At 36.1% G+C, this 24,607-nt stretch overlaps 4 protein-coding genes across 6 annotated transcripts in view; 2 read left to right on the forward strand and 2 right to left on the reverse strand.

Moving 5' to 3' along the window:
* LOC140783544 (UDP-glucose:glycoprotein glucosyltransferase) overlaps positions 1-6,873 on the reverse strand; it is a 28,758-nt gene extending 21,885 nt beyond the window's left edge. Inside the window, exons 1-5 of the mRNA XM_073130449.1 lie at positions 6,493-6,873; positions 5,471-5,884; positions 5,203-5,356; positions 1,859-2,030; positions 64-137 (exon numbers count right to left, since the gene is read on the reverse strand). Coding sequence (XP_072986550.1) covers positions 64-137; positions 1,859-2,030; positions 5,203-5,356; positions 5,471-5,884; positions 6,493-6,659 — 981 coding nt within the window. The 5' untranslated portion in view covers positions 6,660-6,873. The remainder of the gene's footprint in view (positions 1-63; positions 138-1,858; positions 2,031-5,202; positions 5,357-5,470; positions 5,885-6,492) is intronic.
* Positions 6,874-8,912: 2,039 nt separating this feature from the next.
* Positions 8,913-14,179, forward strand: LOC140784147 (pentatricopeptide repeat-containing protein At3g09040, mitochondrial). 2 transcript variants are annotated; one of them, XM_073131377.1, is made up of 6 exons: positions 8,913-12,115; positions 12,742-12,813; positions 12,951-13,096; positions 13,193-13,305; positions 13,562-13,854; positions 13,968-14,179. In XM_073131377.1, the coding sequence occupies exon 1, from the start codon at positions 8,938-8,940 to the stop codon at positions 12,085-12,087; it is 3,150 nt and encodes a 1,049-aa protein (XP_072987478.1). In that variant the 5' UTR covers positions 8,913-8,937; the 3' UTR covers positions 12,088-12,115; positions 12,742-12,813; positions 12,951-13,096; positions 13,193-13,305; positions 13,562-13,854; positions 13,968-14,179. The 2 variants fall into 2 exon arrangements, with proteins under 2 accessions (XP_072987478.1, XP_072987479.1); XM_073131378.1 differs by lacking the exons at positions 13,193-13,305; positions 13,562-13,854; positions 13,968-14,179 and having other exon boundaries at positions 12,917-13,051.
* Positions 14,180-14,273: 94 nt separating this feature from the next.
* LOC140784148 (beta-glucosidase 18-like) lies at positions 14,274-18,488 on the reverse strand. The gene is made up of 12 exons (XM_073131379.1): positions 18,060-18,488; positions 17,874-17,940; positions 16,681-16,739; positions 16,528-16,603; positions 16,355-16,429; positions 16,175-16,262; positions 15,791-16,043; positions 15,591-15,706; positions 15,240-15,492; positions 15,049-15,151; positions 14,859-14,967; positions 14,274-14,697 (listed from the first exon to the last, which is right to left on the reverse strand). The coding sequence occupies exons 1-12, from the start codon at positions 18,174-18,176 to the stop codon at positions 14,490-14,492; spliced, it is 1,524 nt and encodes a 507-aa protein (XP_072987480.1). The 5' UTR covers positions 18,177-18,488; the 3' UTR covers positions 14,274-14,489.
* Positions 18,489-19,128: 640 nt separating this feature from the next.
* On the forward strand, positions 19,129-24,553 carry LOC140784149 (protein disulfide isomerase pTAC5, chloroplastic). 2 transcript variants are annotated; one of them, XM_073131380.1, is made up of 6 exons: positions 19,129-19,823; positions 21,961-22,056; positions 22,206-22,298; positions 23,062-23,302; positions 24,156-24,193; positions 24,286-24,553. In XM_073131380.1, exons 1-6 carry the CDS (start codon positions 19,275-19,277, stop codon positions 24,397-24,399), a joined length of 1,131 nt encoding a protein of 376 aa, XP_072987481.1. In that variant the 5' UTR covers positions 19,129-19,274; the 3' UTR covers positions 24,400-24,553. The 2 variants fall into 2 exon arrangements, with proteins under 2 accessions (XP_072987481.1, XP_072987482.1); XM_073131381.1 differs by having other exon boundaries at positions 19,209-19,823; positions 24,295-24,553.
* Positions 24,554-24,607: the final 54 nt, after the last annotated feature.

The raw sequence follows: 24,607 nt of genomic DNA on the forward strand, positions 1-24,607 counted from the left end.
ACACCATATATCCCTATTAACTAAACCTCAGTATTTAAGCTCATTGGGACAGTTGGAACAAACCAATATTTTGGAAAATATGAATCCTCTAACTTCTTGACTGAGGTCTTCAACCCTAGGATCTTCGAGTGTAACACCTGCAGTTTGCATGTTGTGAGTATCTCCACGACACATATCAGTAAAAACTGATGACAATGGCAAATAATAGATAAAAACTAAAACCTTTGGTATAATCAATTTCAAACTACTTAATCTGGTGGGAGATACACAGCTCAATAAGTGATGAAAGAGTCGTGCTTGACAAATCACAAAAGTAAACTAGCACCATCAAATCATAAACTAATATGAAACTTACCATGATACCTGGAGTGGCTACATAACAGCTGCAAAACCTTTTTATATCCATTATTTTCAACATATAGACCAAAAAAGGAAAAACAGATGTCGGAAACATATCAGAGAGTTCAACTGCAAGACTCCCCTTTACTTAAAAACTAGCTCAATGAAGACTGTTTGGACTTTCTATAGTAGTCCATAGAGCACGATATTTTCTAAACTTGACCTTGCATGTTTCCAAGTTAATGCTTCTAGTAGCTTAAGTCATATACAAATTTTTAGAGAGATATGAAAAAAGAACAGCACAGCCAGCTTCCAAGCTTGTAGTGGCCAACCATTTGATTAGATATATGAATACTTTCCTCTCTCCAACTCTACCTACTGCAAGGTTCTCTATCAGATCAAGTGCTAACTTGCTTTTCTTGGTAGTTACTTACTTCCTCCCATGTTGCCTTTGGTCTTCTCCTCCCTCTCCAAGAACCTTCTACTTGAATAATGTTATTATTAGATAAATAATGCTTATGTCAAGTAAGAATTTTAGCATGTATCAAGGTTTTATGTGCCGCTTGGAACTATGTGTGCACAACAGTCACGGTGCAAACAAAAAAAGGGAGGAGGCCCAAATAAAGAAGAGGCAACCAATGGAGGCGAAAAAGCTATAGAGAGGGCGGGAGAGAACAAGCAAGGTCTGCAGTGAAGGGTTCACTACTCATATGATATAGGGTTGAGAGGAAGAAGAAAGGCCTCTATAGTTGATTTTCGGACTTGAAACGGCTCAGAACCCGACCAAGAAGCCCCTTTAATTTAAGTTGACTCAAGTATATGGTTTCAGATTCAAATCCCAAGTTGGGTCAGTCATAAATCCTCCTACAAAACCTTTTTCCTTCTCCCTAACCTATATCCTATGAATCAACACCCCTGCATCGCCACCTTTTGGCCTCTTCTCCTCATTGACCCTCTCACCCTCCCTATCCCTTCTCGACCTCCCACCAATGTCCTTGGTTAGCGCGTCACTTCCTGGACAGCAGGACAGCTCATTCCAGCAAGCTTGCACACGAGATTGTGCTAGAAGTAAAAACCGGGCATGTATTACACCATTATCAGCACAATTACAATTTAAGATAGTCTAGTATCACAGCAACTAAGATGCTTCGGAACTAAATTGTCATATTGTGTAAGAGTAGCATACCAGAAGATAATTCATCATATTACACAAATCATGAATGCTTGAGGGTCTTCAAATAACTTGAAATAGAATTTCACTTAGCAACCCAAAATTATCAGCTAAATGTGCATGCAACTAATGATGCCTGATGAATGTGAAATCTAACTTTAATAAATTTAATCAAACTAAGCATGATGAAACTGGAACATGACGTACGCTTGTAGAGAATCAAGGAAAATTGGTGAAGATCAACTCTAACATTAAAATAACATCATCACAAAGACTGAAAGAAGACATAGGTTAGTAAGATGATATCGAAGGGAGAGAAAAAAAACAAATCAGGGATCAGTGAATAACCTTTCTTTACTGCACTATCATCCATAGCCTTGTACTCCATGTTCTTTAAAGCAAGTTCTACCCCATAACCACCCAAAGTTACTGCATCTACAGAACCAACAATGCTACAATAGCTGCTTGTAGGATGGCATGCAGATGGCAACACAGGTCGCACCGCATATCTAACTTTTCCCTAATAAAAACAGATACTCATTTAGATAAGTTAGATCAAAATAAAGGTGTATATGTGTGTGTGGCTGTATATAACGACTAATGGAGCAAATGGCAAAGTTGTGTAAAAGCATAGTTGAATGCTAAAACTGCTATTAGGCTTAATTACTTGGTTAAAGCTTTGCGTAATTTTATTTTTAAAACTATTTTGATTGATTTTGGTTTTAACAGTTTAGTTTATACTTGGTGTAACAATCGACATGGTAATGATAATTCCAGTTAACCCAGATCATGTTTTCGACAATGATGCCTTAATTTCTATGTTATCTAAAGTGCATGTTCTTTACTTCTTTATTTTCCCCGTGTAGCTTATGATCACGCTCCTTTAGTCATATCATTCGATAATGAGATTCAGAGCCATAGACCTCCCTTTAGGTTTGAATGGTTTTGATTTAATTATCCTGAGGTAAGGGATATTATTTACAATATTTGGTCTGCTCATGACCCTAGTTTGAATTCAAACCACCTCCCCCGCTTTCCAAAAATCCTCTCCCAGATTATAAAATTCTCGTTTATACTCGAACAAGCATTATTTGGTAGATTGGAAGCTAATTTGACTAACGGCAAATCGCTCATTTCTAATCTTGAGCGCAAAGAGTTTTCCAATCCTCTCTGTGCTGAGGATAGTTGACACCTTGTTGTTCTTATCTGCAAGTCTCGATCCTTGCTTAGGCAGATTAGTATAAAAAGGCATAGCAAATCTAGGGTTAGTTGGCTTAAGGGACGGAATGAAAATTTAGCCTTTTCCATTTGTCCACTAAGATCTATCGCCATAAGAATTGCATTACCTCGTTACTGGCCAAAGTGGTAGCATGATCACTAGTTGCCAGGGTATTGAATTTATTTTTGTGGTCTTTTAGAGGGATCTTTGGTGCAATCATAATGAGGGGACAAACTCCTTAGCTGGCTGGCCAACCACCCTTGTTTGATAGCTGTCTGCAATGATGATTTTCTCAAAGTTATTAGCCTGTGTAAGATGAAAGACACCATTTGCTCTATGTCGATTAGGAAAGCTCCCGGTCATATGGTTTCCATCATGGTTCATCGGATCGGCCGATCCCAATCCAAGATCTCTCTCTCTCTCTCTCTTTTTCACTCTTTTTACTCTCCTTATCATATAACCATTATTTCTCTTACGGAATGATTCTCCGGCAAACTCCGACGAACTTCGACAAACTCATATATATAATTTTTTAATTTTTTTTATTTCTCTCTCAATTTTTTTTATTTCTTCCACTCTCTCCTTTTTTCTTCTCTTTTCTTCTTCTTCTTCTTCTTCTTCTTCTTCTTCTTCTTCACTACACCTTGGTTTTTCTTTCTTTTGTTTAATTTTCTCACTCTCTTCCTAATCTCTTTTTCCTTTCAATATTTATTGCACCATAATTTTTCTTTCTTTATTTTCTTAGTTTTGGTAAACTATTTTCTAAATTTTTAAAAGTTTTCCTATAATTTTAAATAATATTTAGAATTTTACCTAATTAAAAAGTTTGATTCAATCCAAGCGACCAATCCAGCAAATACGTATCATTTTTTCAAAAAGCCAATCCTGATTTTTCAAACTTTGGTTTCCATGCTGGATTTTATAGCAAATATTGGGATATTCTTGGTAAGTTCCTTAGTTCATTTTTAACACTCCTCTACCATTCAATGGACATAGGGGTAGACTTTAGTCACCTTTATTCCTAAGAAGGATAATCGTGCCAAGGTTATAGACTTTAGGCCTATTTTCCTCTACAATATTAATTACAAAATTTTGGCTAAGATCCTTGCTAACAAGATTAAGCTAGTCCTAACCTCACTAGTTGGGTCTGAGCAAATAGCTTTCATCGCTAGTAGGCACATTCATGATAGCATATATTCCGAGGAAATTGCTCACTCCATCAATTCCCCTAACTTTGAAGACAATATGATTATGATTAAAATTAGGGGTGACAAAAATTGACCTAACTCAATAACTCAACACGGTAACCCGACTTTTAAATGAGGTTTAGGTTTAATCTAATCAAGCTTGGGTCATAAATAAGTTGTATTCATATTTATTACATCAATCCAATTAACTCGTTTATGACTTGATTCACCAACCCGTTTATGACTTGACTCACTAACCCATTTATGACTCGCCAACTCATTTATAAGACGATAACACGTTTATGACCCGACTAATCCATTTATAACCTGGATCCTTCCAGTCCAATTTTGACCGGTATCGACTTGTATCAATTGGTTTCAGCCAAATTCGACCGATCCGTCTCGGTCGTGCCGGCTGAAATTAATTTTTGTTAAGATTTAGGTCAAATCTAAAATGTATCTAACCTAAGAGACATAAATAATTAATGTGAATTATGGCTGTGTACGGTTTACCAGTCATTTGCAAGGGTTAGAAACTAATAAATTTATAATGAAAAATTCTTCTCATGTTTCACTTTGTAACATAATCATAATAGTTGGTTAGGTCTATCATGGCTTACTATTGGCATTCTATACGATGCACATATACATACAAGCAATGAGGACACTATGATACTACTTCTAAAATTAACGAAGGTTCATGACTATCTAAAAGAATTTGGTTATAATATAGTCATGTAAAAGGAATGGAAACTTATAGTTAAAATAAATTTACCTTTGTATTGAATTTAGTTTGATACTATTTACTTACTAGTTTTTAGTTTTTTTAGGAACAATAAGTAGGGTGTACAATACCATAATCTTAATGTACAAATTTAAGGATTAAAAAAAACAAATGTTATCCTCAAGTTCCATAGATACATAGCACTTTTGCGCCCATTTAGCTAAGTTAGCTCATTAGCTACATAAATTAGCAGCAATAAACAGAATAAAAACAATCTACATAAGATGTAACTTCAACACTAGTAGTACTACATAACATTCATAAAATGAAACTAAAATGAAATAAGAATAAACTTCGCAAGTCAAGATTGTAATATCATATCATCTATACTTCCTTTAACTACCATAAAATTTATACCAGAACAGGTCATATCTATAATTCAAGGACATGATATTATTTATAAGTTAGTGACACATAGAAATGTCATATTTTTCCAATCGATAAAAATCTCAATTTGCGGTTTGTAAAGTATGACAAAACATTTGTATAATTACTATGAAACCTTTTCAGACGCCTCAGCCAAGACAACATGAAGTTCTTTGAAGCAGTCCGTCCCAAGAGCCCCATACAGTATAGCAACTGGACCAGAAATACTTGAACTAGGATATATGTGGTCAAATTCAAAAAGCTCAGGCTGCTCAGAAGAGTCAACAGCTCTGTCCATGCATGCAACATTTGTTTCAAGTTACATTGGCTCATTCAAAAGATAATTAAAAAAGTCAGAAATAGGCACAAAGGTGTAATACTTTAACAAAAAAGGAGGCACTTACTGTTTGGCTGAGTTGTTAATCCAAAAGAGAAGTTCAGTAACATTAACAAGCAATGCACTACCCGTATCTACCCAACAACAAATTCCTCCGGAACTCTTGGGATCCATGGCTTTGAGAGAAATCTCCCTATTAGCTTCACTAGTACCTAGTACTGATATGTCATCATCTAAAGGAAATGCAGATAAAGAGTCTTCAGCCAACTGCCTGTAAAGCACTAATCTAGGTGATGCAGATCGAAGAGTAAGAGAAAATTCAAAAATTGATCCCAGGTGTTCGCTTAGAAATGAGCGGCCATCCTCAACAATTCTCTGAAGGCAACATTTGGCTGTCTGACACTCAGAACCCTTATCTGGTTGTAGCCAAAGATCAGTGAAGTCCCAAAATAAGTTCTTCCATTCTCTAGAGAGCAATTCACTGTTGGGCAATAATGAAATAACTTCTAGTTATGATCAATGTTCATTCTTTACATAGATAAATGTATATATTAAAAAGTAAAGTTACTCAGCAAGTAATCCTGAGTGAAAACAAGAGACACCATAATTAGCTCATGCTGTGCAGCTATAAATTGCATTGAAAGTAATCTCATCAAATGCAGAGGAACAGAAGAAAATATCAGTAGTTTGTGTACAAAATACTTATTCTTGAGGTATGTATTTGGAAGGCCATTTCATATTCATAGCTTTTAACTTTACAAAGCAAAACACAAACTAAATATCCCTCCTAACAGAATCTCCACTTTTATATAAAACACAAGCAACCAATGCATCATTGTCTGCATGCACTGAAGGTAATATTAATATATTGCAGTAAATAAGAAACATTTTCTTCTTCCAATAGTACCATGAATAAGGTCAAAACATCTTCTGCATTTCAAGAAGAGATCTCTCCGTTCTATTCTGCACATAGAAACACAACTACACAACCAATACGGAGGAGCGAGTTTCGATTCCAAAATTTTCACACTAAAGTAGTCTCACGTTACACTTTAGGATCTAACAAAGGAAGCACAAAACCAAACACACCTGGCTTCCTGCAACAATGGAGTTCCAGGCCACTTCGCTCGAAGCGAGACTTGCACGTTCTTGGGCCGCGGGGTCCCGGCAACGCACAAGATCCCAGCAGAGCTCAAGAGTAGCAGCGAGATCAAGAACCCTAAAGAAACCCTAGATCGGAGACGGAGCTCCTCCATCGGAGGATCCTTGACAGAAACTTTCGGTTACTAGCGCGATCGATCCAAGATTCAATGGAAAATATTATGATATTCCATTCAGGATTCCGGACAGGCCTACGGTTTCGATCTCCGCTCGCCGATCCTGGAAGGATCCAAGAGTAGTGGACTTCGCCGTCGACTTGGTGGCCGCGCTAAGCCCAGGCGAAGGGGGTATTTAAGCGAATTGGAATATAGAAGGAATCAAAGTTTATCTGAAGTAATTAATGCTTTCGTAGCCGTTCGATCGGTGTACACATTCTAATTGCGAATGTGATCACACGGCTTAGATTGGTTACGTGTTTTGTGAACGGCCAAGATCACTCGAAAGCACGTGGCTGTTACTTAGTGGAGCACTTATATGTGCTGCAACTTAGACTCACTACGTCTTTAAAAAAAAAATTAATCAATTTTAAAGTAAATTCACTTTGACTAATATAGAAAATTTGTCACTTAAATTATTTATAACTATCAGACATATATCAAGTTAGCTATTGTTCAAACTCATAAAATGCCACTATATATATATATATATATGCACATGTTTCATACATACTTTCTTATGAATATGTCTAATGTCATCATGTTTTGAGACAATAACATGATGTACGTACATATATATTTCCATCTTAGCTAGAACGTTGATCGTCCCATTTTCAAATAGTTGTTCATCTTCTGCCCCCGACCTCCAAGAAACTATCATGGAGTTCTTTTTTACGTCTCATAGTTCTCAAATCCGAAATGTGGCCATATAACAACTAGAAATTATCGATAATGTTTTGTTTGCTTTGAATTTAAGAATTCGTATGAATTAATTAAATAATTAAAATATTTTTTATCTTTCTTATATTTATTTAAGTTTATTTTAAAAAAAATTAAGACTAAGAAATAAAATAAACTAATCTGAGTTGAGTTCGGAACTTAAACTCAAACCAAGTCTAAGAGATCATGTATAGTACGTAACCCCTCACAGCACATTGCCTATTAGCCCTTCAAAATTTAGCATTCCATAATTATCATCTTGAAAGAGGCTAACGAAGTATATATTTTATAGTGAAACTTTTAACTATTTTGGTTGTCAAACTTTGTGTTTACCTTCTTCTATCCTATCCTTATCATCAAGCCAATCCTTCACTTTTAAGTGTATGTCTCACCTCCTTGTGCATAACCTTATTTCAGTTCAAATAATTAATTTGTGCATCATTAGATTATGCACCATGATTTAATTATCACTTACCATTCTCATCGGTGAACACAGGAAGACTGTTATATCTTTGCATGATACGGGAAACCATCTTCTCCATGCCATCAGGAGCAACATAAAAGGTTGGCGTTGCAGTCTATAAACAAAGAACTAAGATGATGAATAATTTTGCACAGTGTTATTTTGAGTTCATATGAAAATTATGCATATTGAGTTCTATGTATATTACTAGGATAATTGGATTTGATTCGTATCTCACCATGTTTAGTATGTATCTATGAAATCTTAATTATTTTAGACAACTCGAGGGTTGTTATTAGAAAGTGAAAGTTACCTTTTTTTTCTTAAATCCATTGGAATTAATGAAGCACAACAGAGCAACAAAACTGCGAGCAGATTGCTTCTAGTAAAAATGAGTAAATTAATTGCCAACAATGTGATGAGGTACCAGATTTACTATTGTTATTTCTAAATCAAGCAGAGTCTACTCATTTCCTAAGTTAAAATTTAGGAATAATTGTAATTAGAATCAGTGAAATATTACTATTTTCTCTACACAATTTAAAACTTTTTTTTACCACATATATCCCTTAGATTCATAATTTATTTGTTTAGTTCAGTATAGTTACTTTTTTGTATATGTAAATATTTATAGTGAAGGGGGTTTACATGGGTGATAAAAAAGTTTAGGTGTATATATGAAAAACGCCAATAGTTCAAAGTTTATAAGAAGAATTATCTCTTAAATTAAATTTTTAGGAACAAAATAAATATGAATTAAAAAAAATCAAATCAAAACCAATCTTTTTGTCTAATAACACGAAGGATATTTTGGTTATTTAGACATGCTCCATTAATTTTGACAGAAAAATTGATGGTTTCAATTTAGTAGTAAATATATAGATTAATTTAAGACCTTTTGAATTATATAGATTAATTTTGAGATTAAATATAGGGATAAAATATATTTAACAACTTATATGAATAAAATGTTTGTTGAGCTCAGCTCTTTGTTGTCATTTGCAGTACCTTAGTAGCATGTAAAAGGCATGTCAAATGTATTCCACGACCCATCATTTGAAGAGATTTCTTGGATCCAAACTAAAGCCCGGAAACGGGCCAACAACCTTCTCCCTTCTCTCCACCTCTTCCTCTTCCTCTCTTACCACTTCCTCCCCATTGCTTCAACAAGAAGCACTCCCTCAATACCATTTGCACACTATTCCTTCTGATCCTTACATCTATACTGATCTACTAATCTCATACTCAAAACAGTGCCTTCAAGATCTCGCCCACTACCCATTCGACGAAAAGCCCCACAGAGCACAAACCTCCCAAAGTTGCAAGACATTGCACGCCAGAACACTGAGGCTCGGCTTCCATTTGTCCATCAAGCTTGGGCACGCCCTTATCGACCTCTATGCCAAGTCTGGCGATTTGGGTTATGCCCAGAAGGCCTTCGACCACCTCGAGGAACGCAATGGAACTGTTTGTAATTCGATCCTGTCTGGCCACTCAAGGTGGGGTTCTCCAATTGAGGTCGTATGTGCTTTCCGATCCATCCGGTGTTCTGGTGATTGGCCTGACCAGTTTGGCTTTGCCATGGTTCTCTCTGGGTCTGCAAGATTGGTTTCTCTTGATTTTGGCAGGCAGGTTCATTGCGATGTTATCAAAACTGGGTTTGATTCCAGTTCATTCTGCGAGGCATCTCTGATTGATATGTACTTCAAATGCGGTCATGTTTTTGATGCTCGTCGTGTTTTTGCTGGGATAAGTAATCCTGATACAATCTCTTGGACTAATATAATTGCTGGTTACACGCGGCTTGGCATGTTTGATGAAGCATTGGAGTTATTTTCAATAATGGAGGAAACAGGTGGAAAACCAGACCAAGTGACCTATGGGACTGTCATTTCTGCCTGCATTAGTTTGAAAAGACTTGAAGATGCAAGAACTTTCTTTTTGAAGATGCCTTCCCCAAATACTGTTGCCTGGAATGCCATTATTTCAGGGCATGCTCAGAATGGCCTTGATGCTGATGCTCTTTGTTTCTATAAGGAAATGAAAAGCAGGGGTCTAAGGCCCACTCGGTCTACTCTAGGAAGTTTGCTGAGTGCTGTTGCCAATCTAGCAGCCCTTGATGAAGGTCGGCAAGTACATTCTGAAGCAATTAGGCTTGGGCTGGATTCAAATGTTTTTGTGGGGAGTTCCTTAATTAACATGTATGCTAAATGCAGCGAGATAAGAGATGCTAGTAAAGTGTTCTACTTTTGTTGTGAACGAAATATTGTTACATGGAATGCAATGCTTGGCTGTCTTGTTCAGAATGAACAACCAGAATACGCCATTGAATTGTTCCTGGAGATGAAGCAACTTGGGCTTGAGATGGATGAGTTCACTTATGTTAGTGTTTTTGGTGCATGTGCTTCCTTGGAGAGTCTAGATTTGGGAAGGCAGTTGCATTCTGTCATAATACGGATTAATTATGATTCGAGTTTGTTTGTTGGAAACGCAGTATTGGATATGTATGCCAAGTCCGGTGAGTTGAATGATGCCAGGGCACAGTTGGAGCTCATTCCCAATAGGGATTGTGTTACCTGGAATGCCATCATAGTTGGACTTGTGCATAATGAAGATGAGTTGGAAGCACTGAATATGCTCAAGAAGATGCGGTTGGAAGCAACAGATCCCGATGAGATCTCCTTTGCTAGTCTTGTTAGTGCTTGTTCTAACATACATGCAATTGAGGCAGGAAAGCAAATTCACTGCTTGGCCCTCAAGTTCGATTTGAGTTCAAATCACTTTGTTGGTAGCTCCTTAATTGATTTATATGCAAAATTTGGGGATATGGAGGCTGCCAAGAAGGTTTTCTTAAAGATGCCTGAAAGGGGTGTAGTCCCAAGAAATGTGCTGATTGCAGGTCATGTCCAAAATGATAGTGAAGTTGATGCTTTTCGCTTGTTTAGACAAATGCAAGCAGATGGCATATGCCCATCTAATTTCACTTTTGCAAGCATTCTTCCTGCTTGTACTGGGCATCTTGGATTCGTGATAGGAAAACAAGTACATTGTTACACAGTAAAATCTGGTCTTTTATATGCTGATGCCTTCTTAATGGTCTCACTTCTAGGCATGTATATGAAGTCTGAAATGCTTGAGGATGCTAATAAGCTTTTCGTTGAGATGCCCGAGAACAAGGGCTTGGTTTTATGGACAGCCATCATTTCAGGACACGCTCAGATTGGTTGCAGTAATGAAGCATTGTTGTTGTTCTGGAAAATGCGCAGTTGTAATCTCCGCCCAGATGAGGCCACTTTTGCCAGTGTTCTAAAAGCTTGTGCTGACTTAGCTGCTTTAAGTGATGGCAAAGAGATTCACAGCCTCATCACAAAGGCTGGCTTTAGTTCTTATGAAGCTGCAAGCACTGCGCTCATGGACATGTATTCGAAATGTGGGGACATTAGTTGTTCTTTTGAAGTCTTCAAAGGATTGAAGAATAAACAAAATGTAATCTCATGGAATTCTATGATCTCTGGGTTTGCACAAAATGGTTATGCAGAGGAAGCACTTTCTACATTTCAAAAGATGCAAGGGTCACCGGTAAAGCCTGATGATATTACTTTCCTTGGTGTTCTCACTGCTTGTACTCATGCAGGTTTAGTCCTTGAAGGTCATCATTTTTTTGACTCCATGACCAGAGAATATAGAATAACTCCTAGGGTGGATCATTATGCTTGTCTCATTGATCTCCTTGGTCGTGTTGGCTATCTTAAAGAGGCTCAGAAACTCATTGATGGACTACCCTTTGAACCCGACAGTGTGATCTGGTCTACATTTCTTGCAGCTTGCAGAATGCACCGGGATGAAATAAGGGGGAAGCTTGCAGCAGCAAAGCTCATTGAGCTGGAACCAGATAACTCTTCACATTATGTATTGCTTTCTAATTTATATGCTGCATCTGGTAATTGGGTTGAGGCTAAGATTGTCAGGGAAGCAATGCGAGATAGAGGGGTCAAGAAGTCACCAGGTCGTAGTTGGATTACAGTGGAGAATAAAACTAGCTCATTCGTAGCAGGAGACAAATTCCATGATGATGCCAACGACATCTATGAAGTTCTGAAGGATTTGACTGGCACAATGAAAAAATGTGGCCATATTGTTGAACATGATTTAGTCTTGCTGGATGAACTTGGTTTAGATCTTTGATAGTTCCATTGCCTACCCATTTTAGAAGGTGCGCTTGGAAAAACCGTTCTGAAGAACTTACTCTGATAGAAAATATTTATTTGAATGAATAGAAGTATTAATACGACATTTCAGATATTTGATGTTCAACTCATTTCTTATATTAATTTGTTTTCTAGTTGAACTAGTCATTTCTTTTTAGATCAAGAGCCTAGCCTTTTTGGTTTCATGCAGTTTCTTTGTTTCTTGAAGATTCACTTGCTCATATTTTTGGTTTCTTCTAGCATGCGTTTATATGTTAATTGTCGGTGTATAAGTATATGCAATTTTACCATAACAATGGAAAAGAAAGCTGATGCCTTCTTAGTCATTTTTTTATGAACTTTTGGTAAACTTGGATATTGTTGCAGTGTACATTAATTGCTTTTTTTTTGCATCTGTCTATGTTCACCTTGTTTCTTATTGTGGTTAGTGTTGATTTTGCCAAGTATTCACCTTGTTAGTGTTACTATGTTGTATGAAGCATGCACATTATGAAATTAATCACTTATTGTTAACCATGAAATCATTTAAAATTTTAAATACTCATTTTGTTTTCCTCAAATTATGAAATTAATCACTCATTGTGCGTTCCTTTTTATTTTCGTTTAGCTTAGTACTCTGCCTTTTTTTCAGCTCATAATAGCTTGTAGAAAGGGGAGAGCTAGCATCGAAGACCTTGAGAAGTTGCCAAATATGATTTTTAAGGTAATATGTACGTAGTTTCTTCATTTCTTAGGGAAATATCTTCATGACATGATTAGCTGGTTAAGTTGATTCTGAAAATTCCATTATTTGTATAATTTCGTAGGTGACATCTTGACCTTCATTTTCTCCATTGCAAGGTTCCAACTGATGTTTTCAATCACGAAGAAGATGCAGCATAAGTTGTCGATGGTTTTGCACTGAAGTAGCAGACAGAAATTCTTCAATATAACAAGTGAAGAAGTTATATGAACTTTATTGCAAATGTGACTGTACACTATTAGAGGTAATCCACTTAGAAACTTGTTCAACTTGCAGTTCTTTCTATTGGCTGTCTAACACAAATCTGCTAATTCTTCTGCTTGCCTTCCTAACCTATTAGATAAAGCCAATTGCTGAGATATCTGATAAGCAGCTAGTACTGGCTGATGCAAAGTTGAACTTTGACGATAATGCTGCTTTTAGGTAGAAGGAAATATTTGCTCTCTGTTCAAGGTACAACATTGATTATGGTCTTTCTAATGAACTTGTTGACTGCTTGCTTACATGTGGGTATGTCTGGAAAGGCTACTTGTTGACTTAATTTGTACTTTTGTTGGTCGAATGTTTGTGAGCCAAACAATATCCTCTCTTTTTTTTCTCTGGTCTGTATCACTGTATGACTTAGAAGCTTCACTTCTGATTTTCTGCTTTTCAATTTTACCAAATATTTCATTGATACTTAATATTTATTTCCTGTTTTCTTTTGCAGGTTCCTGCTGCCAAAGCAGATTTGAACTATATTGGGTTGGATGGAGAAATTGGATGCATGGTGAATGTTGCAGGACATGCCATGGCTACTACAGATATTATAAAGTTGCATGGCGGAACCTGCTGATGTTTTTTTTTTTATAAAAGTTTTCTTGATGTTGGTCGGGATGCATCAGAAGGCCAGGTATATATTGCATTTGAACATCTAGGTGCTCTTTGCTGTATGGTTGCCTAATCAAGGTTTCCGTCAAATGACCATGTGAGTACAGGCATGAAAAATTGGAGTTGTGACAGGTGAAAAATCGTTTATGGAAACATCTTGATTTGAGATTTCTTCATATATTTGTCCCTTATAACATCCAAGATTTCTTGTGAATGCTAACTTCTATTATATGATTCTTGCTCAGGTTGTGGAAGCATTTAAAACATTAACATCTGATGACAGAGTGAAGGCCATTTTGGTTAACATTTTTGGAGGAACCGTGAAATGTGATGTGATAGCAAATGGAATTATCAATGCAGCTAAACAGGTTTATACTTTATATTATGCTTATTTCTGGTTCAACATGCAACCACTATTATCACTTTTACTAATTATATCTATCAGAAAATTTCTAAAGTTTTCTTGTTATTTAAAGTATTAAAGGAAATTCACTTTGACTAATATAGGAAATTTGTCATTTAAACTATTTATTACTATTAGATATATGTCCTACTGCTCAAACTCATATACATACATAATTTCTTAAGAATGTGTTACATATACCGATTGGAAAGAAAAGAAAATGCCACTATATATACATATAGATGTTTCATACTTTCATAAACATACTTTCTTATGAATATGTCTCACATACGGAGTGCATCATGTTATGAGATAGTAACATGATGTGTACATATATATAATTCCATCTTAGCTAGAATGTCGATCACACCATTTTCATATAATTGCTCATCTTCTGCAATTTATTCTTGCCTCCAAGAAACTTTTTGTACCATTTTGCAGATAATTTTGGAGTCCTTTCTTGCGTCTCATAATTCACATGATAGAGCCCAAATCTTAGAGTGTAGCCATATAACCACTCAAAATTGTCGACAAGAGACCATATGAAGTAGCCCCTCACATCAGCACCTTGCCTACAAGCCGATCAAATTTAGCATTCCGTTATTATCATCATCAATACTTCCTCCATCCATATTAGATGATACTCTTTCTTGAAAGAGACAACTAATGAAGTATATATCTTATAATTTATAGTGAAAATTTTAAATACTTTCATATCAAACTTTGCATTTACCTCATGGCAGTAGCCAAAGATGTGAGGTAGCTACTAAGGAATTCTATCCTATCCTTATCATCAAGCCAATCCTTCACTGAAGTGTATCTCTCACCTCCTTGCGCATAACCTAATTCCGTTCAAATAAGCATTTTAAGCACAATAATTTGTACATCTCTAGAGTTTACAGCATGATTTAATTATCACTTGCCATTCTCAGTGATGAACATAGGAAGATTGTTATATCTTTGCATGATGTAGGAAACCATCTTCTCCATGCCATCGGGAGCAACATAAAAGGTTGGCATTGCAGTCTACAAACAAAGATCTAAATGAATTATTTCGCACAATATTATTTTCAGTTCCTATGAAAGCTATGCGTGTAAAAAAAAAAATTCTGACCGGAGTGCCGATGGGAAGCCCATTTCTATCTCCAGTGGTGAAAACAACCGCATTCCCTTGATCAGAATCTCCTATTCTGCATGGGGAGAACATGCAGTCTTTTGCGTACAAAGTGGTATAGTGATTAACTCCAATAAAGTCCAACTTATACTTCAACTTCCTTCGATCCTCAAATGAGAATGTTGGTAAATTTGAGCCCAATACCTGACGCATTTCTGGGGGATAGTCTCCGTAAATTATGGGATCAAGAAACCTGCAATTCAAGCAATATTATCATGTAAACGAGCAATTCTTAACCTTTTACAAACTTTATCTGTAAATCCAAATACAGAAACACTACATAGTATTTACCATGGACCATCAAATGACAAAGCTCGCTGAGCTGCTAATCGATCATTTGGTATATCTCGAAGGGGCTCGAACCACACAGCTGACAGTACAATGCCGATTGAGCCTCCTTGTTTCACCTACAAAGCCAAAGATTCATAGTCTAAGAGCTATAGATAGATGTTAAAAATACTGATACATTCTCTTGCAGTGCACTTATCTACCTGATATTTCTTTTTATATATTTCAGCAGCAGTTGCATGAGATAATATTACATTATGCGCAGCAACATATGGCTCTGTATCGGAATCGCCATTAGGGCAAGTGCCAAATGGTTTTGAGCAATGGTTAGGAGGAAAGTTTCCCCTTAAATAGCCACGTTTCACCAAAACATTTGGCTCGTTAAATGTGCTCCAATATTTTACTCTGTCACCAAATGCTTTGAAGCACACTTCTGCATAGTATCCAAAGTCTTCCCTGCATAAGAAAAGAATGAAATGAGGATGTCAAGCTCTTGTACCAGTCTTTCTCAAATTATGATACTAACTTAGCATGCATGAATATATAGGTAGATACAAAATGTGTGAGGTGAAGTAAAGAAAATATACTGTATCTCTGAATTCAGCCATGCGCCATATCGAACTTCGAGTTCTTGTGGAATATCATAATGATTTAGTGTAACAAATGGTTGTATTCCTGATCGAATTAAACAGCAACACAAGAATATTTAGTAACTTAATTTCTACATATTTATTTTTATGCAGTGATAGCTAGAAGATAGGTGGTACCTTTGAGCAGTAATGCATCAATTAGTTTATCGTAAAATCGGATGCCTATTGAATTTATCTCCCCAAACCTACCTCCTGTTCATTTCATATAATTTCCTGATAAATCTGAATCAAAATTTGCACGAATAATATAAAAGATAGCATATATTACCACATCATGAGCAATAACTCACTTGGTAGAACTCTAGACCATGATATGGAGAACCTATAGGAGTTCACCCCAAGGGAATGCATCAATTCAATGTCTTCCTGTTAGTGAATCAGATAAAGTCAATTTTCCACTTATATTCATACCAGTACAACTCTAACATGAATAATTTGCTCACCATGTAACGATGATAATGGTCATCGGCAATATCTCCATTGTCACCTTCCTTGATGTTACCTTTAGTTTTTTCAAAAAAAAAAAAAGAAGAAAAAAAGAAAAGAAGAAGATCGTTGAAGAAGAAATGAATAATTTTATAACCTTGCAAAAATAATAGATTCATAAGTTAAAATATTTGGTTTTAATTAAAGTCTGGAGTTATAGAAGAATCGAGAGAAACCAACGGATGACATCTGATTGCAATTGACATAAGCTTTTCGTGCGCAGTAAACTTGTTTATTTTACGTGATTGGTAGTTACTTAGGACAGAGTTAGGTATATAATTAGACAGATAGAAATTGACATCTCATATTTATTCTATGAACCGCATATTACACGTTTCATATTATTAATCATGATCTCAGCATAGATATTTATTTCTTGGTTAATTGTTGTCGATTTTTTATTCCTCAGACGTTGTAGCAAAAGATTGCATAATTGATACCTTTTTATATTCTCATGTGTTATGCTTTCATCTGAGCTAATATTCACTATCTTTCTATATATATTATTGCACTCATTCTTATGCCATACACAGGTAATTACACATTAGAACTATTAGAAAAATATTTCACTTAATTTAGGATAGTTAAGAGCTAAACCCCGAGCTTGATTAATTAGTCTAATTTGTAGTCTTGATTTTTAAAAAAGTCAACTTGGTTAAGTATAAAAAAAATTAAATTAAAATTAAAATACTGTCTCAGATTAAAGGTTCTTGAACCAGTTCAGAAACCCTCAGATAAAAACAGAGACCAGTATGTGCCCTAGTTGGTAATTATTTGGATCCCTGATTAATTTCTTGTCTGTTCCTTTTGACACTTGTACATAGGCTTTTATTGACGTTATACCTTGACTTTTGGCCCTTCTGGCTGCTGCACAGACATTAAATCAAACAAGTAATTGATTCCTTCTTGCCGGAAGGAAAAGGGACTTTGTTATTTAAGTACATTAAAATTTTATTTATTTTATAATAATAGATTTAGTATGCATTATTTATATAAATTACGTATATTATATTATAATAAAATGTGCATCAATTTAAAAAAAATAATATATGCACTCAATTTTATATACTAAATCAAAACATAACCCCTTAAAAAGTTCTTTTTTTCCTTAAAAGAGAAGAAAACTATTCGCAAGTGATTAAATACTTACCTGGAATGTGGGTGAACACGTCCCAATTGCTTAAGCTTTTGTTACCTTCTAAATATGCACCTTCAATCTAATATTCATAATGCACTCATATTAGTTTAAAGAAAAACGAAAACTCTCTCTCTCTCTCTCTCTCTCTCTCTCTCTCTCTTGCATACATGATGAAGAAGATATAGTGGATGAATCTACCTGATAAGAGGAAGTCGACGTCCCAAAAAGAAACAATGGAGGAAAGTCGCTTCTTTCTATGGCAGCAACCAAGGAGAGCACACCAAGCAACACAGCAAGCGCCATGTAATACTTCATATCTTAACCCCTTAAGATGTCTCAGAAATGGAAAGTAGAGGAGAGAGCGATAGAGGGGGGGAGAAGAGAGATGAATGCATTCTGGTGCTTCTCTTTGCTCTCATTTATAGGGGGAAGAGATGGTTTGACATAGTTTTTTTAGAATCCCTATCCCGCAAGATAAAAAAATCTTACCTAGTTCACGGGATAGACCACCCATTTTTGCCACGTGTGCTAACGTTTCATTTCTCGGCGATGTGAAAATAAGTCAGCGGTGGTTGCTTCCTCCGAGGAAGTTAAAGAGGTTTGATGAGTTATGTCGGAGTTGGACGTGGAACCTACGAGTCACATGTTTAGGGGGATACATATAGAAATAGTCAGTACTTATCCGTGATATTTATTCCTGGTCTACTAATCTAGATGGATAACTTATTAGTCTGTAATCTACGAATATTATTCGAACATATCTTTCCCGTGGATTCTCGTGCTACACCATATCGTGCTGGTGTGACTTACTTAGATGGCATCGCCCTACCTAACTCGAACTATGTCGTGAAAGGAGCCGTTTGACCGAATTGAATCGCCTTAAAATATTATTTATTATATTAGTTTTCTTATTAATTTTATTATTAAAGAAAGTTTAGCTAAAACGTTCAACTGTTTATTTCTAATATTAATCATATAGAGAAAAAAATCTTACGTCTCTATCTCAGTTACTCAAGAGCTAACTGTTTTATTTAGCTTTTTTCCATAAACTGTAGAATTGTTGAATTATTTAACAATTTATTATTTATATAAATTGTTGAACAATTTAGTAATTTTAGCTGAATTAATTCAAACATACCTTTTTTAATAATAAATTTGATGAGTAAACTAGAACGGTAAAATAGTTTATTATGAAGGCTTATTTGGGTACAAAGAAAAAGTTCAGTGGAAGGCCAATTATATGTGATTCTTATTTTTGTGAATATAGCTAAATGAAGGGGCTTATTTATAAATATGCACAAAGAGGACGGTTTTATAGTAAGATGAAAATTCTGGACGCGATATGCAAAAAGAACAACTAAATATCCGTTCTCCTATCTCTCCCTCCCCGCCACTTCTCTTAAACGTTCCCAAATGGCCTCGACGCTTCCTCTCCATCGTTCCAACCCCGCACTCCTCTCCGGACTCCACCGCCCACCCCTCAAATCCCATTTCGCCACTCCACTTCGCGTGCGCAGAATCCCTAGCTTCTCCCTCAAATCCCCCATCTCCGCCTCTTCCTCCTCCTCCTCCTCTCCGTCTTCCTGGGAGCGGGAGGAAGCGCGATGGCTCCGCGAGGAGCAGAGATGGATCCGCGAGGAGAAGAGGTGGCTCCGCGAGGAATCCCGATGGGTATCGGAGCGGGAGACCCTCCTCGCCGAGATCGCCGCCCTCCGGCTTCGAATCGAGGCGTTGGAGCGCGACCGCCCGGGGATTGAAGCGGTGGTGAAGAAGCAGGGAAGGATTGCGGCGGCAGAGTCTAGACTGGCACTGGTGGAGGAGGCTGATGTGAAAGAGATGGTGCTTGAGGAAGTTAGGGTTTCAGAAGTGGCGGAGGAGAGGAAAGAGGAGGTTTGGGAGAGGCAAGTTGAGCGGAGGATGCTGAGGACGGGAGCGGAAGGGGAGGACGTTCGAGCAATGCAGGTTAGGCTGTTAGTACAGTTGCATGATATTGGTTTTGTTTTGATTTTTAAATCGGATAAGCTTGCATTTTCTATTTCACCAATTTAGTTTACTAGTTGAAACTGATGAGAATCATTGGAGTTTGTTACCTTTACGAATTGCTGGAATGATCGATAACTTATCATATAAAGAAGCTGGCCTCTTTGAGGATATTCGGACTGTCATTTTCTTTAACAAATTAAAGTAAACGCTATTTCATCTGATATTGATTCTTATAAGCCATAATTGGAGGATCCTTAGAAAAGTTTATGATCCGGTCATCAATTATTGTACTGCATTATTTAACAATGACTCCATCTAAAGCTTTGCATTCTCTAAGTTATATTGCTTGTAGGGTCATAATATTCTGAGAAATTAGAGGATCGCTGCTTTTACAACAAAAACCAGAATGAACAGCACCTCTTTGAAGCATATTTGATCAATCATATTTTTCCAGTCGTACGCTACACAGGATTAAGAAGTTATAACTTATAAGGGCTTCCCTGTTTCTGCAAAAAGATGTAATAGATCTGGGGAAAAGATGTCAGTCATTGGTCATAAGAAGAATACTAAACATAGTATTTTATTCAGACTAGGTCATGAGACTCTAGTCAGCTATTAGTTGTTTGTTCATTAATGCTTTGCAGCATTTTGAAGTGCAAATTATAAAGAAATATTATGGTTAAAAGTATACAATGTATATCAAACTTATATCTTACATAAGATAGCTATGCTGACAGTAAATCTAAAATGTTAGACATAGAAGTGCAGATGCCAAAACTAGCCCAGATAGTAGGGCATTCCTCTCTGTTGAAGTACTTGGACATCAGGATATCCCAGTAAGGAAGCCCAATGACATGCTTCCTACGCACTAAGTGACCATATGTTACGAACCAACTTAATCCAATTCATAACAGTTCTAAACAGATTTGAAAAAAGAATTTTCAAAGGCAATGCTGGTTGATTTAATCGTTGGAACATGCTAAGATTCTGATATATTGTTTTTCTGAAAGTAAGAAATTTAATACAATTAAAATCTTATCGATCGGATGAGTAGATTAGAAGTTATGTTGGGTACAACGACCAAAGGTCAGTGGTGGCGGGATAGACGTGAATGGTGGATTAGTGTAGAATTTGAAGTGCTCTTGGTTGTAAACTAGAGAGTAGAGATTGAGGAGGAAGAAGATGGCTCGGTTGTGGGAGATGGTTTGGTCGGCGACCAAGAGAAGATAGAGAAGAGATTAGGGGTGACAAGCCTTTACCGAATAATCTTTGCTTAATGATTGATTCCTAAATTAGAGTTGCACTCCACATATATATAGAGGCTAGTCCTAATCTGACTCATATTAAGATTTGTTTTATAAGCTTACATTAGAAGTAAGCATGAATTAGAGATAAACATGACTTAGCTAAATCAATCTTTTTTATTCTTTTCGGATTAGTTCTTTATTCAGCCATCTATAGAATCTGAAGAGACTTTGAATATAGAAGTTGTAGATCATGACATCTCGATTTTATCTAAGTGGTTTCATAATATTCAGACATCTGATGAATATCTTCTAATTATTTTTTCACAACTGTGCAAAATTGAATTGAACTGAACTTAGCTAATTAATTAAATATTAATATACTAAAACTCTAACTAAACTATATAAGCAGAATAAATAAGATAACTAAATTCGATTCATCGAGCCCAATATTTCTATGATGTGATTCGAGCTAACCCAGTTCGCATCACCATCTTTGGTCATAATAATTGACAAAATTATGAAACTTCTCTCTTTTGAACAAAGCTTAAATGAATGTGCACCATGTTATTTCTATTTAACTGGAAGGCAAAAATATACAAACACAGTTAAATTCACTACATTATCTTTAAAATTTCTTCTTGTTTATACCTACTTGGGATATCACAGCTTTCTCTATGATTTTCATACCTATATTAATGAATACAAAAATCAAGATCTTGTTGGATGCTTGTTATACATTTAGGGTAGCTGGACACTGATGGTGAATTTGTCTAATTAGGACCAAGTTTGCAAACAGCTTTTTCAGGTTGTACCATTTCTATGTGGAACCATCTTAAAAAACTTATGTCTTTCTAATGGCTGTTGGGCAGGAAGCATTGGAAAGTCTGGGCTTTTATTCAGGCGAAGAAGATACGGAATACTCTTACTTCTCAAGTGGGACTGAACGTGCAGTGAAAACGTGGCAGGTTTGTGGTTTTTCATATTTTTAGTGAACCAATTTCAAGAGTAATTGATAGCTATATTTCATAATTTCTATGGAAAATAAAATTTGTGTATGCTTTGTTTACAGTCTTATACACCAGCATGACATGAGAGTAACACATTCATTTTGCAGGCCACATTAGGGACCCCAGAGGATGGGATTATGACATCAGAGCTACTTGAAAAGTTATTTATGGAGCAGAGGATGAAAGGTTCCAGCTTGAATGTAAATGCTGCAAGTCGTATTTCTTTCTGTTGCTTCAAGTTACAAAAAAAAATTTACTGCACTTTTGCATTAGGCCGGATGCTTCCAGGATATTCTCTGGTTTTCACTATTGGAATCCTTCACAAATTTTATTACCATCCGAAGTCCTTTTTTCTTTTTTTCATCAAGCATATAGCTATAGGCCATAGTTTAAATCCCCAAAATGTTTGATCAGTTTATTGACAACTTGATCAAATTTTATGAGTGGTTACTGACATAACAATCAGACCTATATGATTTCATAGTAACTAGTCAAGGCAAACTCAGATGCAATCGTGAAAGAGCGGTGTGGCCTGAACCTATAAGACCAGTTGTAACTTAGGAATTCTTGCCTGATTGGTTGCAATATGAGCTCATGCAACTGAGCAGTAGCCATCTAAAGTTTGTGCATCTTAGAAAGAGGCTAACAAGAAAGAATTTGAGTTTTGCTTAATATGGAGATACCGTAGTTTCAATTTGTTGTGCAGCACTTTGAAGTTTAAACTAAGTGCCATCCAATTTGCACAGTTAGTTTTATCTTACGAGTTATTAGTTCACTATCTTGCGACACATCAAACCAAAATGTTTGCTTCCTACATGAAAATACTGTAAATTTAGGATTGTCATTACTTTAGGGCATTCACGTCTTTTATTGCATCTTCTTGTAGATACTTCACATGTTAAATCGGTAATATTACCATTTATGGGTGAAAATTCTAATGGAAAAAGTTGAATTTTCTGGTAGGTTGGTGAAAATGGAGCTGCAGTTGCTTCTGTAACAGAAGTTGCAGAGATTCAGCAAACTGTTGTGAAGGAAACTGGTGATTTAGAAGTTGAGGTATCTCAAAACAGAGTGTTTCTTCTAGGTGAAAACAGGTGGGAAGAGCCATCTAGGCTATTGCAGAAGAATAAACCCATCAGCAGAAGTAATGCGTCTGCTACAAAGTGCCTCACATGTCGTGGAGAAGGGCGTCTAATGTGCACAGGTACTAAAGCATATACAGTGCTTATATTCTTTTGCATCTGTGCCCTTGGAAATCATTCATCACAACTCTCGAGGCAGTTATTTTGGATTATGAGAAAACTTAATTTAATGCGTCTGTATTCCCTTAGAAGAATAATTGTGAAATACTATGTTCACAATACCATGCTTTCATGTACTTTTAGCTATAAACTACATCACAGTTGGTGCTGTATGACATTTCATCTTACATACTTACCTTCAGACCCTGTTTTGGTACAGCAACAAGGTTAAGATAAATATTTTTATCCACACACATCCACCAAACATTCTTTTGCTATCTTTTCTAGGTTAGGAAATTAGCATTGCATATTAGTTTTTGAACTTTGTCGGGATACAATTCCTTGAATTCTAATTTATGATTAAGTTACAGGTCCCTATGTGATTGTTGATGATTAAAATCTCTTAGGAACTGTATACATATCAAGAGGGTGCCACAATTGAGTGCCACAAATTCAAGATAGTGTGTCAGAACCAGTTCTGACATTTTAGATTCGTTCCTTATGACCAGTGTTAATTCAGTACACAACCTTCCACTTAGATCTCTCAATGTTCTTGTGAACTGGACCTTTAAATTTCCATGTTATGCAGGTTAACTACAGCTCTCACCTTCAGTTGGGGAAATGTGTTTTCTGACATCTGTGTTCTCTTAGAGAACCAGTAAACATGTCATTGTTTAACTCCTAGTATACTCAAATTTCATCAGTAGTATATTTGAATCATATGCTTACTCTGGACCATTTTGTCACATCATCTGAACACAATTATTAATCCTTTAGAAAACACTAGGCTTATTGAAAAAAATTATTTTCCTACAGAATGTGATGGATCTGGTGAACCCAACATTGAGCCACAGGTCAGTTTCTATTCTATATTAGAGAACATATACTCCCACTATTTCCTTCTTTTCTTCATATATCTGCTCTTTCTCATTATTGAGCACCAAAGTTCTTGCAGTTTTTGGAGTGGGTTGATGAAGGAACTAAATGTCCATATTGTGAAGGCCTGGGTTACACAATCTGTGATGTTTGTGAAGGGAGGAAGACTACTATTGAGAATTAGTTGGAAGTTGCTGTAAATATCACACCATTTTTGTGTTATTGCTTAAGAAAACAGATTAATAGTAAGAATTAAGAAATGAGTTGACTTCAAATATATGAAAATGTCATATTGGTACTTCCATTTATTCAAAATAAATGAGTTAGATTTTCAAGCAGAGAGTTTTTCACCAGTTCTTCCAAGCGCACATTCTAAAATGGTAGGCAATGGA

The sequence above is a fragment of the Typha latifolia genome, chromosome 3 (assembly GCF_019914945.1).
Source record: "Typha latifolia isolate L0001 chromosome 3, TyphaL0001v2, whole genome shotgun sequence".
In the NCBI taxonomy this organism is placed as follows: Eukaryota; Viridiplantae; Streptophyta; class Magnoliopsida; order Poales; family Typhaceae; genus Typha; species Typha latifolia.

Bases quoted from the DNA above. Each gene is read 5' to 3' on its own strand.
- LOC140784149 (XM_073131380.1), top strand. From the start codon at position 19,275: ATGGCCTCGACGCTTCCTCTCCATCGTTCCAACCCCGCACTCCTCTCC. The intron at 19,824-21,960 runs GTTAGGCTGTTA...GCTGTTGGGCAG, and splicing joins AGGACGTTCGAGCAATGCAG to GAAGCATTGGAAAGTCTGGG. The intron at 22,057-22,205 runs GTTTGTGGTTTT...TTCATTTTGCAG, and splicing joins GTGCAGTGAAAACGTGGCAG to GCCACATTAGGGACCCCAGA.
- LOC140784147 (XM_073131377.1), top strand. From the start codon at position 8,938: ATGTATTCCACGACCCATCATTTGAAGAGATTTCTTGGATCCAAACTA.
- LOC140784148 (XM_073131379.1), bottom strand. From the start codon at position 18,176: ATGAAGTATTACATGGCGCTTGCTGTGTTGCTTGGTGTGCTCTCCTTG. The intron at 15,152-15,239 runs GTCAGAATTTTT...CTTTGTTTGTAG, and splicing joins GGCTTCCCATCGGCACTCCG to ACTGCAATGCCAACCTTTTA. The intron at 14,968-15,048 runs GCAAGTGATAAT...GAACGGAATTAG, and splicing joins TATGTTCATCACTGAGAATG to GTTATGCGCAAGGAGGTGAG.